Source organism: Parambassis ranga, chromosome 20, assembly GCF_900634625.1.
Source record: "Parambassis ranga chromosome 20, fParRan2.1, whole genome shotgun sequence".
In the NCBI taxonomy this organism is placed as follows: Eukaryota; Metazoa; Chordata; class Actinopteri; family Ambassidae; genus Parambassis; species Parambassis ranga.
This window is the reverse complement of record NC_041040.1, coordinates 3,730,979-3,744,806: the sequence shown is the minus strand read 5'-3', so window position 1 is coordinate 3,744,806 and position 13,828 is coordinate 3,730,979. Positions and strand designations below refer to the sequence as shown.

The window sequence follows — 13,828 nt, the reverse complement described above, 5'->3', positions numbered from 1 at the left end:
TTTATAAAATGTGGTATTTATTATTTCACACAGACACTGTGTGTCTTTAAACTGGGATTTAGAAATAATAAAGTTCTTTGTTGAAAAAGACTCTAACCCTGCTCACTGGATTTAAAATAAATAAACCTTCACATCCTTAATCTGTAAAGACGGTGTGTTTTTATTGTTATTACGGGTGTTATTACTGCTGTTATTACAGGTGTCTCTGCACCTCTCGCCCTCTCTCTGGCTCCGCGCAGTGTCTCAGGCTCCGCGGTCCTCCTGGGCTCTGAGTGGTGCTGTCTCGCCGCTGTCGCAGCCTAGAAATCTGCCTTCCATTGCATTTCTCCACTAGCGGACTGACCAGGCCCCTCGCCGCCGCTACACGGTGTCCCCTGAGCCGGGCTGATTCCCACCGCAGACCCGGCAGGTGAGACGGCGGCGCTTCCTCGGGAGAACGGGGCGCTGCGTAAAACCCTTGTGGACGCCGGAAAAACTGCCTGCTAGGCGGGAAGGAGCCCGGGATGTGATGAGAGCCTAAACAAAGTGCGACACACACACACACACGGACACACACACACGCTCATGCACATCATTAACGGGCCTGTGTTGCATTGCAACTTTGCGTTTGTGGCGCTCGGATCTGAGGCGAGGCGGCTGGATTATTGTCTGGGGAAGGCTGACGCGCACTTCACAGCAGCCCTGCGCTGTCAGACGAGGAAGTGAGGCTTCAAACACGCCCATTCCTGCCTGTCGACCCTGCGAAGAAGCCCCGAGCCGCTCAACAGATACCAGCAGCGGACTTCACCAACATGCGCTCCCTCCCGGATGGACGGCACCGGGACTAACCTGCAGGACGACGCCGATTTAAGCAGGTTGGTGATCGAGACGCGGAACGCGGAGGTGACAGTTTCCCAAAAATGTTCCTGCCGTTAGACTTGTGCGCGGCGCAGGCCTGGCTCCATCTTTTTTTTTCTGTTTGATAGTCACATGCGTGATCTCTGGCCTGTCACCGGAGCGCGCCCTGGGTCGCTCCCGTCACATTATCTGCAGCGTCCAGGTGACCGGCCGCGGGCCAGATGTCAGCATCTGCCCGCCGCGCGTGGAGCCTGGCACCTGCCCGCGTGCGGAGGGCTGCCGCTAAAGATGCGAGCGTGGAGCCGGACCTCTGCGCGCCGCGGTGTGCAGGTGGAGCAGCAGAGTCCGGGAGCCCCCCGTCTGTCCATTCAGCTCTAACATGCTGACAGGAGGATGTTCAGGGTCATCTATTGATCACTGAAGTCATTTATTAATGTTAGACCAACAAAACTTATCAGATAACGTTCCTTCATATTTAATATATTAGAATTATTCAAATCATTTCTCAGACTGAATAAACCTGCTCCTTGCTGACATAGATCAGTTCAAACCTGTTACTGTGAAAATGAGCATTTATACATTACATAAGTACAAGTATTGTATCACTGTTATCAGAAGGGATGGGGTTTAAGGGAACCTCCTGGACCCTCTGGGTGTTTGCACTTGTAGCTATCAAATAAAGGTCATATTACAATTTAAATTCTTCTTCTATGGTTTGAATTAGTGCAGGGAGCAGCTCTTCTCCTCCACTGAGGCACATGTTTTTATGAAGAGAAGAACTGTGAGTCAGTTTTAGAAAAACAAAGAGTGGTTGAAATGATTTGGACCGTTTGAAGTGGCTGCTTTCTGGTCCTGTGCTGGATTCAGGTGCAACACATGCTTGTTCTCTTCAGTAATTATTAAGCAGACTACTTTTCTTCGTCATCTGTCTTGTTTTGTTTTCTTTAACCATCACATACGACACATAAAAGCTGCTAATGTTCCTCAGGTCTGACTCAAGTGCTTAACTTATGATTCGAGTAGTTCATCTTCTGTCAATCAAAACTGATGCAAGAAGTTAAATAAGATCAAATAAGAAGTTTATCTTCACTGTAAAGACTTCAGGAGCGCTGGCTGTCATCCAGCACAATCAGACGGGGATGGTGACGGTGTGTCGGTTAGTGTGTTTGGTCTGTTTAACGTCGTTCCCTTTGTGGGCGTACATTTGATCCTCGGGTGTGGATTCACTTCAGTCAATATTTGGTGTCTCATGCTGTGAGGACGAGGTTAAATATGGAGCACACCAGAGGTTTAAACCAGTGTCTGTGCTGACATCCTGCCCCTGAAACCATGCAGATGGAGGAGGCTGGAAGCAGAACAGTCTCTGAACACACTGAGGACTAATGATACACAACAGAACCCTCTGTGTCTGCCACCTGTCAGGGAGCACAGGCCAGTGCTAATCTGTTAGCCACATAGCTAGCATTAGTGTGTCTCTATCATACTGCTCAAGTGAACCAAGGCTGCTGTTATCTGTGTAGCTCTCCAGGTTAAGCCAGGTTAGCTTAGCTCATCCGTCCTTCAAGGCATCAAGCTATGAGTTTGTGTTAAACCAGGTTTGGTTTGGACCGATCAGAGCCCTGTGAGGAAGTGTTCGTTAAGACGTTCCTGGTTAGCTTTGCAAAGATTCTCGGCAGCTTGTTGTTGTTGTTGATTCTTCTTTAGCATTAGTTTGACAGATGTTTCAACCAATCAGCTGCCAGGTTTTCTTTTAAAGTGTCCTGATGTCTGTCTCTCTCTCAGTGATCTTCAGTGTTGAAGGATGGACCGGGAGCCGGTGCAGCAGAGCCAATCAGAACACAAAGAGGCCGCCAATGGAACCAGCCCTCAGACCAGCACCACCACTCCAGACCCCTCCACCCCTACAACCCCCACTCCTCCTCGGCTCACCCCTAACCCCATGCTCCTGGACTCCCCTGCACCCACACTGACTCCCACAACCTCCTCCCCTCCTCCCCCTCTCACCCCGGCCCCCTCTGTCGCTGCATCCCATGGACCGAAGGCGGCTGGTGCTCCGTCTCCTCACATCCTGGTCCCCGCTCTGCCTAAACTCACCTCCACCGCAACCCCCGCCCTCCGCACATACTCCCGTCCGATCCTTCCCTCCCCGTCGGGTGCCTCCAAAGCATCTCCCACTAGACACACATCCTCCTCCTCCTCCTCCTCCTCCTCCACATCTTCCTCTTCCTCCTCCCCCTCCTTATCCTCTCCTGTGGCACCTACCACTGCTTCAACCCTCCTGTCTTCTTCTGTGACGCACAGCAACACCACCATGTCAACCAAGACCTCCACCAGCCTGACCAATGGGAACACCCGGCCTGTATCCACGCCAACCTCTACACCAATCACACCCTTTCACACGCCAGCCAGTCCACCTGGCCGACAGGTAACGGATGACACACACTGATCCCCAGATTAGAGGATCCTCTCATGTGTGGAAGCAGACGATTACCTGGAGTTTGTACCCTGGGTTTTGCCTCTCAGGCTACACACACAGGAGCCATTAAACTGCTGTTCGGGCGTTAACTCCTTGTGTTCAGGCAGTCACTCTTATCACATAGTTCCTGTTTAATGAGGATGATACTGAGCACTGAGGTACTGCTGAACCTCTGAGCATCATGGGGATTTAACTTTTAGATTACCTGAACTTTAATCTGTTCTGCTACAGGCCTTTCAAAGATTACAGATTACTGCAGCTCATAAACTCATCTTGTTTAGAGAAGTATGTAAATGTTGATATAAAGGTTGGTTTCAGCTGACAGACAGACGTAGCCTCCATAGTAACTGCAGTCTGGGTCAGACAGCTCTGCGGGTTACAGTTTCCTCTGTGTTCGCTTTCATCTCGTTTCACATTCTCAGCTTTGCAGCTTTCTTTACTTTGTGACTCATCGATGAGGCAGCAACACACACAAACACACACAGCATTATTTTATGACACTTAAAGCATCGCACATCACGCTCTTCAAGAAAAAGTTGTGAAATCCTCCCCGCTCTAATTACTTCCCTCTCCTCTGTGTTCCAGGTACCACAGGCTCATCCTGCAGGCACACCTGGTCTTGTGCGAGCCAATCAGAACCCCTCCCCTGTCAGGCAGAGGGTATCCCAGCAGACACTGCTCCTGGGGAAAGGTCTCAAAGGGTCAGGGCAAGACCAGGTGCTGCTAAGAGCTCAGATGGTAAACACACACACACACACACACACACATTTACATAGATTTCCTCATGTAATCTGTTCCATGAGTGCAGCTGCAGATGACCAGTATTAAAATAAGCCAGTTGCAGGTCAGAGTTTTATGATGCATTCAGGTTCAGTCAGGACTGTTTGCAAATCTGTTGTTTTACCTACTGAACACACGTCCTCTATGGAAACAGCACCAACATGGCTACAAGCATCCTGCTCTGCACAGCAGCTGCAGAGAGCTGCAGGTCAGACAGATGCTCTCCGAGTGTTGGTCATGTGACTCAGGGTCAATTGTTTTTGTTTTTAAAAGTGTCACTGCTTCATGTTTGGAGGCTTTTTAAACTCAGCTTCTCTCACTGTGTCACGGCTTGAATCCTGACTCTTCTGTTCATCTTCCTCCTTCACTCACGTTGCCCTCTTCTTCTCCGTTTCTCCTTTTCTCCCTGCAGCTGATTCTTACGTCTGCTATGCGACCTGCCCAGCCCTCCTCTTCCTCTTCTTCTTCCTCCTCCTCCTCCTCTCCCCTTTCCTCTAACCCTGCCTCCGCTCAGGTGAGCACCAAGCAAATAATCAGGTGCACATCCATGTTAGCCTACATCCAGGCACTCACATATGGACTGACCCATGTATTTGTATAGCTAGTCCTCAAACATTAGTCAGAAAATCACCATCCTGCACCTACAGACAAGATAATGGCACATTTCATTTAGTTACTGCTGTGTTATAGGTATCTAAACATTGTGAGTAAATCTACTTTCCTATGTTTTCAGTGCAGCCCCTCACACACTGCTGCGCCTAGTAACCGTTGCTAAGCTGTGATTGGACAGTCGTGTGTTTGAGTCTGAACACCTTTCTCCTCTCCTCTCCAGCTCCAGAGTCTCACCTTGAGGCCTCCTCCCCCCGGGGCCCTCACCATCCCCCCTTCCCTACGTGTGAAGCCCACCACCTCAGCACCGCCTCCCCTCTCTCGCCCTCACGGCCCCCTCTTCCCTCCTCTCAGGCCGCGACCGCAGCCCAGCAACACGGCAACAGAGAGCCCGACTACGCCCAGCCGCCATCTCTCTGTCCCTCCTCCAAGTAGGTCCCCGAGGGTCCTGAGGGCACCTCAGGAACAATCAGTATTGTCTTATTGTTTTTAACAGACGAGGAAGCAGCTTCAGGTGTGATTAAACACTGACTGAATCCTCCATCTTGCTTTCTTCTTCCAGTATATTTGGGTCTGAACTCACTTTCCAAGCCTTCCAGAACCCATTTTTGTGCATCGATGCTTAATAATTTCAAATATTTTTCACCTTGGAGTGAATAAAAGACAATGTTGTGTTTCTTCCTCCTCTCCTCCTCCAGCTCTTTATTCTCCAGTCCGAGCCGTCCCCCTGAGACCCAGACTTCATTCTCCTAACGGTCACAGAGCACCACCACCTCGACAAAGCCTCCAATCGATTGCTGCTGCTCCCTCCATCCAGGCCTCTCCCGTCAGTCGGCCCCTGGCGGGGCTCAAGAGCTGTCCGTTAGCTTCAACTATGCTTGGCTCCAGCCAGCCGCAGCCCGGCCCGTTATCGGTCACCAACCCCCGGTCAGCTACGCCGCACTTTGAGCGCTCGCCGTCTGCAGCAAGGCAGCTTCAGATCATCGCCCTGTCCTCGGGTCGCCAGACGCAGTCAGCTGCGTACACCCACCCTCCTCCAGTTGTAGAGTCTCCCGAGTTTTCCAGCCAGTCAAAGAGGACATTGACTAGCGAAAACGTGCTTCCTCAAAACCCTATACTGCCAAAAACTGCCTCTCCCCTTCCCTCGCCTCCACCTCGCCCGAGTCCAGCATCTCCGAGTCAGGCCAGCCCGCAAACACAAACTCTGATTCACAAAGGAGAGGCCAAGGACAGCGAGGAACAGAAAGAGAGAGGCCGAGCCATCAGACCGGCAGTCAGAGATGAGCCGAGTGTTGGCAAAGACCTGAGGGTGGAGAAGGACCTGAGGGTGGAGAAGGACCTGAGGGTGGAGAAAGACCTAAGGGTGGACAAAGACCTGAGGGTGGACAAAGACCTGAGGGTGGACAAAGACCTGAGAGTGGACAAAGACCTGAGGGCAGCGAAGGACCTGAGGGCGGAGAAAGACCAGAGGGCAGAGAAAGACCTAAGGGTGGACAAAGACCTGAGGGTGGAGAAGGACCTGAGGGCGGAGAAGGACCTGAGGGCGGAGAAAGACCAGAGGGCGGAGAAAGACCCAAGGGTGGACAAAGACCAGAGGGTGGACAAAGACCTGAGGGTGGAGAAAGACCTGAGGGTGGAGAAAGACGACCAAAGAGTGAAAGTAAAGGAGGAGGAGAACGAGAAGCAGATGATGGAGCAGGAAGCTGAAAAATGCAAAGAGGAAGAACAGATGGAAGTGATTGAGGAAGGCGAGCAGAAGAAGATGGAGGAAGAAGAGACTCCAATGGACCAGTCTGAGGACCTGACTCCTCAGGTTCTCCATCAGTACAAGAGCACGGCTCCTGTACCAGCACCTGATACCGTTAAAGACTCCATTGTGGAATCCAAACCTGTCCTGGGTGTCGTTTCAGCTTCAGTCCAAACACCAGTTCCACTACAAGACCAGACTCCCGCTCCAGCTTCAGCCCCAGCCCCAGCCCCAACCACAACACCAGCACCAGCCCAAACTCCAGCCCCAGCACCAGTCCCAGTTCCAACACCTGTACCAGTCCAAACCCCAACACCTGTAGCATTCAAGACCCAAACACCACAACCAGTCCAAACTCCAGTCCCAGTATTGGTTCCAACCCCAACACCAGTCCAAGCCCCAACACCAGTACCAGAGGTCTCAGTGCAGACTCAGAGGCCATCAGAACCTCATCAAGACCTGCAGCCTGTCAGCCAGGAGGACTTCTGTGAGAACATGTCGACTCAGTCCGACAATCAGTCAGGTACCTTCAACCACTAACTGTTCAAGAGGTTCTGCATGAGTTCTGCTCTGAGAGTGGAAACAGTCTGATGTTCAGGTCAGCTGCTACCTCCAACTGATGCTGATGCATTATGTTTAGGAGCGAGTGAAGTTGCTGGATGCAGTTCACTGGCTGGCCACAGGTGTCACGGTAGACAGGAATGTGCAGTTTAGAAGCTTTTATATAAAACTTAAGGCTAACTGTCACTAACAGCTCTTTATCTTCTCTCTGTCTCTGCAGCGTTGTCCAGCCTCTCCTCCCAGTCTCCCCCCTCCTCACCCTTTATCACCCCCTCTGCCGAAAACCCACCCCCCCTCCTCCCACCTCACACCACCCACCCGACCGACCTTAGCCTTCCACAGCGTGACGAGAAGGCCGACAAGGCGGACAGTAAAACACAGCACCTGGCCGAGGCCGAGAAGGAGCCCCTCGGCCAATCGGACGATGAGTCTGAGAGTTTCAGCCAATCGCTGAGCAGCCCCTGGGAGCCAAAGGCATGGCCTGAGGGGCGGCAGGTTCTGACTCACCTTGTGGAGGGATTTGTCATTCAGGAAGGCCTACAACCGTTTCCTGTACGAACGCACAACAGAAAATGTTTCACTGACGTTAGCTTCAATTCTAATTTATAACAAAAATCCACCATCAAATACTCGAGTACTAACTCCTTAAGTAAACATATGTAGTTGTTTTTCAGAACAAAGTGTAAACGGACTCATACTCCTGATATGAGTCCAGTAAAATGTCTTTTCACTCACTTGTTTTCCTTGTGCAGGTGAACCGCTCGTCTTTGCTGGTTCCAGAGCAGGTGACCAAACCACAGGAAGTGAATGGGACCAATGGGAGGGCAGCGTTGCCTGTGACGGACACGGTAAAACAAACTGAGCATTCCACGGATTCAGACGAAGAGGAGGGCGGAGACACAGATGACCCCGGCACCAGTAAGACTTTAAAGACGTATCTTAAACATCACACTCACAAATTTTAAAAACAGTGCGTTCAAGGACCATCTGACTGCTGAATACATACTTTTTAGCAACTTTGATTTATAATTGTTGTTTCTTTTGCCCACGATAAGCCAGAATAAATAAACAAGGCTCGGTGTGCCCTCCTGTTGCTACCGTCTGGTTTATTGCTGCTCCAACTGCTCTCGAGTGAAACTGACCCTGTTTGTGTCTGACAGGGTCGGGCCACCGGGACCGAACCGTGCTGCACTGCCAGTTCTGTGGGAAGAGAGGCCACGCACACAACTTCATGCGGTCCAAACGCTTCTGCTCCACTTCCTGTGCACGCGGGTGAGACCTGATTTCATTGGCTCACAGATACAAAGAGAGTCTGTGACGTCATGTTCTGCAGCTCTGGCAGGATGTGGTGTGCGGCCTGTGTGGAGACGCACAGGTGTTTCATGCAGATATGAGTGTGAATGAAAGCAGCAGAAGGAGGAAGTGTCAGCGCGTCTCTCACCGCCTCTCCCCCTCTGTCAGGTTTAACGTTCGCCTGACAAAGCGCCTGCGGGCTCTGAGCGCCGGCAGCCGTGCAGAGAGGCCTCGACCAGCCCTGAACCGAGCCGAGTCCGTCCCCGGGAAACCTCTACTGCTGCGACTGGTAGGCACCCTGAACTCACCCCCACATTAAAAGCAGCTGTGCCACAAAAAACCATCACAACACAACACGCCAAAATACGCTCCAACATAAGTAAAGGTGTCCCAAAGATAAGGGCTAGGGCCTTCAAAGGGGAGCAGCAGTGAGTGGCAACATTTCATGTTAAATATATATTTCAGCCTCGTGATCTCTGGAGTGCCGGTCGGCGTGAGAAGGAGGGGAAGGAGAAGGTAGCGGCAGCAGAGGAGGAGGAGGAGGAGGAGGAGGAAGAAGAGGAGGAAGAGGAGGACAGAGGAGGAGGCAGGGAGGAGGAGGAGGATGACGATGGAGGAGAGGAGGTGGATCCTGCTGTTGCCATGGCGGCCAGGATGGAACGACGGGCAGCGCGGAGAGCAAGGAGAGCGTCCGCCCCCGCCGTGACCACCTCCACACCCACCCCACGTTCAAACCGGCACCTGCCCAGTGGAGCGTGGAGGAGGTCACCGCCTTCATACACACACTGCCAGGTGAATATGAGACACACACCACACATGTGGCGCCACCCTGCTGCTGGCAGCCGCTACTGACACCGTCACCGTTTGATTTACGCTCAGCAGCTTAATCGTTAGCAGACGACGATCCCGTTAAACATTTCGCAAAACTCTGACATTAACCGCTGTGTGAGGTAACCATCATTCTTCAAACCACCAGCTGTCAGTCTGAGTGAGATCATCCACACACACACTGAAACTCACTCTGCAATCTGCCACTTCACATCACAAAGACCACTCTTTCTGTTGAGGACATCATTGACACAGTATTACCAAAGGCCTGTTACACTGTGCGGCCGCTGGACTTCCATCCTCCAGGCTATTAGCTATGAGCACCCATGCTTCACACCAATGCCAGCATCAAAGCTAACTCATTTTTGAGATGCTAAATATAGAAGAGCAAATTCTGTGGAGCTACATAGCAGCTAGCTGTGTGAGAAGCTGTGGAAATGTTAGCAAAGCCCCAGCTAACTCGTTTTTGGGATGCTAATTATAACCAATCAAATACCTACTGGTGGCTAACATACTGGCTAACTCATTTTTGTGACAATAAATATACCAGCTAGCTTCTAAATACCTAAAAATGCCCATTATCCTAGTGTTTCACTCATTTCTAGGATGCTAGCTATAGCTGATAGCGGAGCTAACGTTCAGCTTCATGGCTAGTTTTTGTTATGCTAACATGTCTGCTAGCTTTGTGAGTAAACAATGTTAGCAACAACAACTTTTAGCTAGTTTTCGTTATGCTAACATGTCTGCTAGCTTTGTGAGTAAACAACGTTAGCAACAACAACTTTTAGCTAGTTTTCGTTATGCTAACATGTCTGCTAGCTTTGTGAGTAAACAACGTTAGCAGCAACAACTTTTAGCTAGTTTTCGTTATGCTAACATGTCTGCTAGCTTTGTGAGTAAACAATGTTTAGCAGCAACACACTTTTAGCTAGTTTTCTTTATGCTAACATATCTGCTAGCTTTGTGAGTAAACAATGTTAGCAACAACAACTTTTAGCTAGTTTTCTTTATGCTACATATCTGCTAGCTTTGTGAGTAAACAATGTTAGCAACAACAACTTTTAGCTAGTTTTCTTTATGCTAAACATATCTGCTAGCTTTGTGAGTAAACAATGTTAGCAACAACAACTTTTAGCTAGTTTTCGTTATGCTAACATGTCTGTCATGCTTCACACTCACCTGGCGGATGTCGCTGCTTTTCAGGCTGCGGGGACGTGGCGGAGGCTTTCCGGTGCAGGAGATTGACGGGCAGGCCCTGCTGCTGCTGACCGAGGACCACCTGATGACCAGCATGAACATCAAGCTGGGACCCGCTCTGAAGATCTGCGCTCACATCAACGCGCTGAAAAACCAATGAGAGGCGGAGGAAGGAGGTGGAGGTGGAGGAGAAGACCAGCTGACACCAAGGATGACAGAACAAAGTCACTAAAAGAGATTCCTGCTCGTGTGTAATCTGTGAGATTATGAACGGAGGCGTGGCCTTAGTAGGCGGGTGGTGAATCTCACCTGTTTCGGGCCCTCTGACTGTAGCAGGTGGAGCGGGTGGAGGCGGGTGGGGTGGGTGGGGATTTTGTAACTCTGTGAATATTTTACATGCCGCTGGAGAGTGTACATTTGAAGCTATTTCATGAAGGATTTTGAACATTTAATATATGAAATTTGTCTATTTAGTTTTTTTTAGAACGTGACGTCAACAACAAATCTATCCAGTAGCCAACATAACCCGTGTGTGTAAAAGAAGAAGAACCCATGATAACACGTAGACTTTGTAAGTGATTAATGACGGTTTCATGTTTTCTATCACTATAATCTGGACAGGAACATGTCTGTGGATTAAACAGGTCACTATCAGGGTGGAGACTGCTGTCTTTAATCGTCACATTTTTATGGTATCCTGCTTGAAATTATTTAATAAATGAATAAAGGATCGAACCGACTGATGGATGTTGTTGTTAAATAACATGGAGGAGGGGGCGCCAGCAGGGGGCGGCAGTGAGCTAGGTGAGTGAGGAGGAACCTGATGTGATCCATCCTGCAGCAGGAGCTCAGGCTCCAGGCTCTCAGGCTCTCAGGCTCCAGACCCTCAGGTTCCAGGCTCCAGACCCTCAGGTTCCAGGCTCCAGGCTCTCCTCCTCCTCCTCCTCCTGCTGCTGCTGCTGTCTCCTCGCTCCGTGTCTGCTTTGGGTTAGGACCACATGTGTGCGCTGATTGGCTTTGGGCTGAGGGGTTTGTTTTCCACCACACCCCGTGATAAATCTTATTCTGGGCATTTTCCTGCACATCAGTCTGGAGCAGCTCTAACGGGGCAGACCTGTTGCTGTTTAATCTGGATTTTATTAAGATTTAAAACATTTTATTTCGTCCAAACTCTTCATTTTTTGCACTTTTTCTCAGACAGTGGGGATTACTTTTTAATCCCTGCGCACTGATAAAGAATTCAATCTAACGCCTTCCTGAAGATTAACCAACAGAACTCCTTTTTTTTGGAACGCGTAAAAACGCACGCCAGGCTCTCCATGGCGCACATGTGCAGGCTGCTCACCGGCAGCGCAGCCAGCTGTGCGGGCTGGGTCGGGATCATCGTCGCAACGGCCACCAACGACTGGGTCCGGACCTGCGACTACACGGTGGCTACCTGCGTCCGCATGGACGAGCTGGGCTCCCGGGGCCTCTGGGCTGAGTGCGTCATCTCCCCGTCGCTTTATCACTGCGTGGCGCTCACCCAGATCCTCACGCTGCCCGGTGAGAGAGAGGAGGTCTGAGGGGTTAACTGCTGAATGGCATCATTCACTGATTCATGAGTTAACGCTGATTCTGTGTGGGTAGAATGAAGGGTTAAAGTTATTTTATGTGAGAGACACAGAATGAGGGCAGGCTGCTTCTTTAACATGCACAGTCCTTAAATTAACTCTTAAATTCTCTGTTCTAATGTGTTCTACACCCCCGGCCCTCCTGCATTTAAATATATCTGTACTGTTATAATCAGAAGCACCTTCCAGCCTCTGAGGATAATCTGATTCCCATCAGGACTTTGGCCCGGCCCAGAGCCTCTCTGCACATTCCTGACTGTAAACTTGTCTCTGTGAGAGCGCCAGAGGTGAGCTGAGGAAGACCAACAGATGCTTCATCTCTCTCTCTCTCTCTCTCTCTCTGTCTCTGTCTCTCAGCTTACGTCCAGACGTCCCGTGCTCTGATGATCTGCGCGTGCCTGCTGGGTCTCCCCGCCATGCTGCTGGTCCTCACGTCCATGCCCTGCGTCCGGCTGCAGAACGACACCTCAGCCATCAAGCACTGCCGCGCCCGAGTGGGAGGCGTCCTCTTCATCCTCATGGGTGAGGCAGCACCGTCAGCGACTCACAGAATGGTCTCAGGGTGTAGGCAGAGCAGGTGTAGGCCAGCAGACCTCATGCAACACCAGGCTGTCACCCAGGAAGCTTCATTTGTCACAGATGTTGGACATTCATCAGGAGTCCCCTGGTGGACCCATGATGCAGCCGGGTTCATTGAGTTTTAGACGTACACCCACAAACACAGCTCCTATTATATTAAATAATGTTTAGTTTGTGGACACAACAGAATTCTCTTTGTTTCAGAGGACAGCGTGGGCTTCAGTGAACAGTTTTAGAGTCCAGTAGTTACAGTACTTAGGTCTCTCCTGGTTGCAGGAGGGAGGGGTGGCAGGGTGGGGGGGGTCAGGGTTCAGCAGCTCAGCTTCATCCTGACCGGGTCCATCTGCCAGGCTGTCCTGCTTCCTGTGGGATGAGACAGTTACTTCCTGTCCTCCTCCTCGGGGACAGACCCTCAGTGTGTTGGGTGAACTGTAACGACTGTCTCTCCGTCACAGCTGTGTGCGCCCTCATCTCCACCATCTGGTTCCCCATCGGCGCTCACAGAGAGGAGGGGCTGATGTCCTTCGGCTTCTCCCTGTACGCCGGCTGGGTCGGCACCGCCCTCTGCCTCCTGGGGGGCTCCGTCATCTTGTGTTGCCAGCCCACCGACCTGGGAATCCCCAGCAGGGAGAACAGCTTCTACTACTCCAGACAGAGGGGCACGGCCACGCCGCTCGACCCCCCCGCCAACCACGCCAAGAGCGCACAGGTGTGAAGCAGGGCCGCCCCCCACCCCGTCAGTCCGGACCGTCACAGTTAAAGCTCACATGTCTGGAGACTGACTCTGTCTTTAAACCAGATCAGTGGAGGCTTCATTTCCTGTACGTACACTCAGTGTTTCACTCCTTCCTCAGACAGGAAGTAACGCTTTCCTTTCCTGACCATGACCTGGAGTTAACCCTGTCCTGCCAGGATGGCAGGTCTCCTCAGCCTGTAGATTTAGATCTGACTTGTTTCTCTTTTAAAACGATTATTATTATTAACAGCATGAACACTTTTCTAACATATAATGAAGCGTAGTTTACGTCTTTAACCCTTCGCACACAGGTTGGTTCATTTAACTCTTTCTCTACATTTTCACAGCATTATCGATATAATAAATATTAACCCTTTATGTATAATGTAACATGGTTGTCGAGTGCTACAAATAAAAAGTTGAATCTTTTCACTCTGATGATTTATTATTATTAAATCCCTCAAACACAAACGCTCTCATTTACACAGCAGTAAACACCATTCACACAAACAGCAAAGCACAAAGAGCTGCAAACACAGACACACAAACACAGGCGTGGTGTTCAGAGTGGA

General features: G+C 50.6%; 2 protein-coding genes and 1 pseudogene across 3 annotated transcripts in view; all 3 read left to right on the top strand.

The window, feature by feature from the left end:
- Positions 1 to 13,828, top strand: part of LOC114452823 (NLR family CARD domain-containing protein 3-like) — a 1,046,161-nt gene that overhangs the window by 397,028 nt on the left and 635,305 nt on the right. The gene's annotated exons all lie outside the window — the stretch shown is intronic.
- Positions 245 to 10,803, top strand: LOC114452829 (cell surface glycoprotein 1-like; annotated as a pseudogene).
- On the top strand, positions 11,428 to 13,249 carry LOC114452877 (claudin-11-like). Its single transcript, XM_028432401.1, has 3 exons — positions 11,428 to 11,873; positions 12,299 to 12,463; positions 12,976 to 13,249. Exons 1-3 carry the CDS (start codon positions 11,648 to 11,650, stop codon positions 13,233 to 13,235), a joined length of 651 nt encoding a protein of 216 aa, XP_028288202.1. The 5' UTR covers positions 11,428 to 11,647; the 3' UTR covers positions 13,236 to 13,249.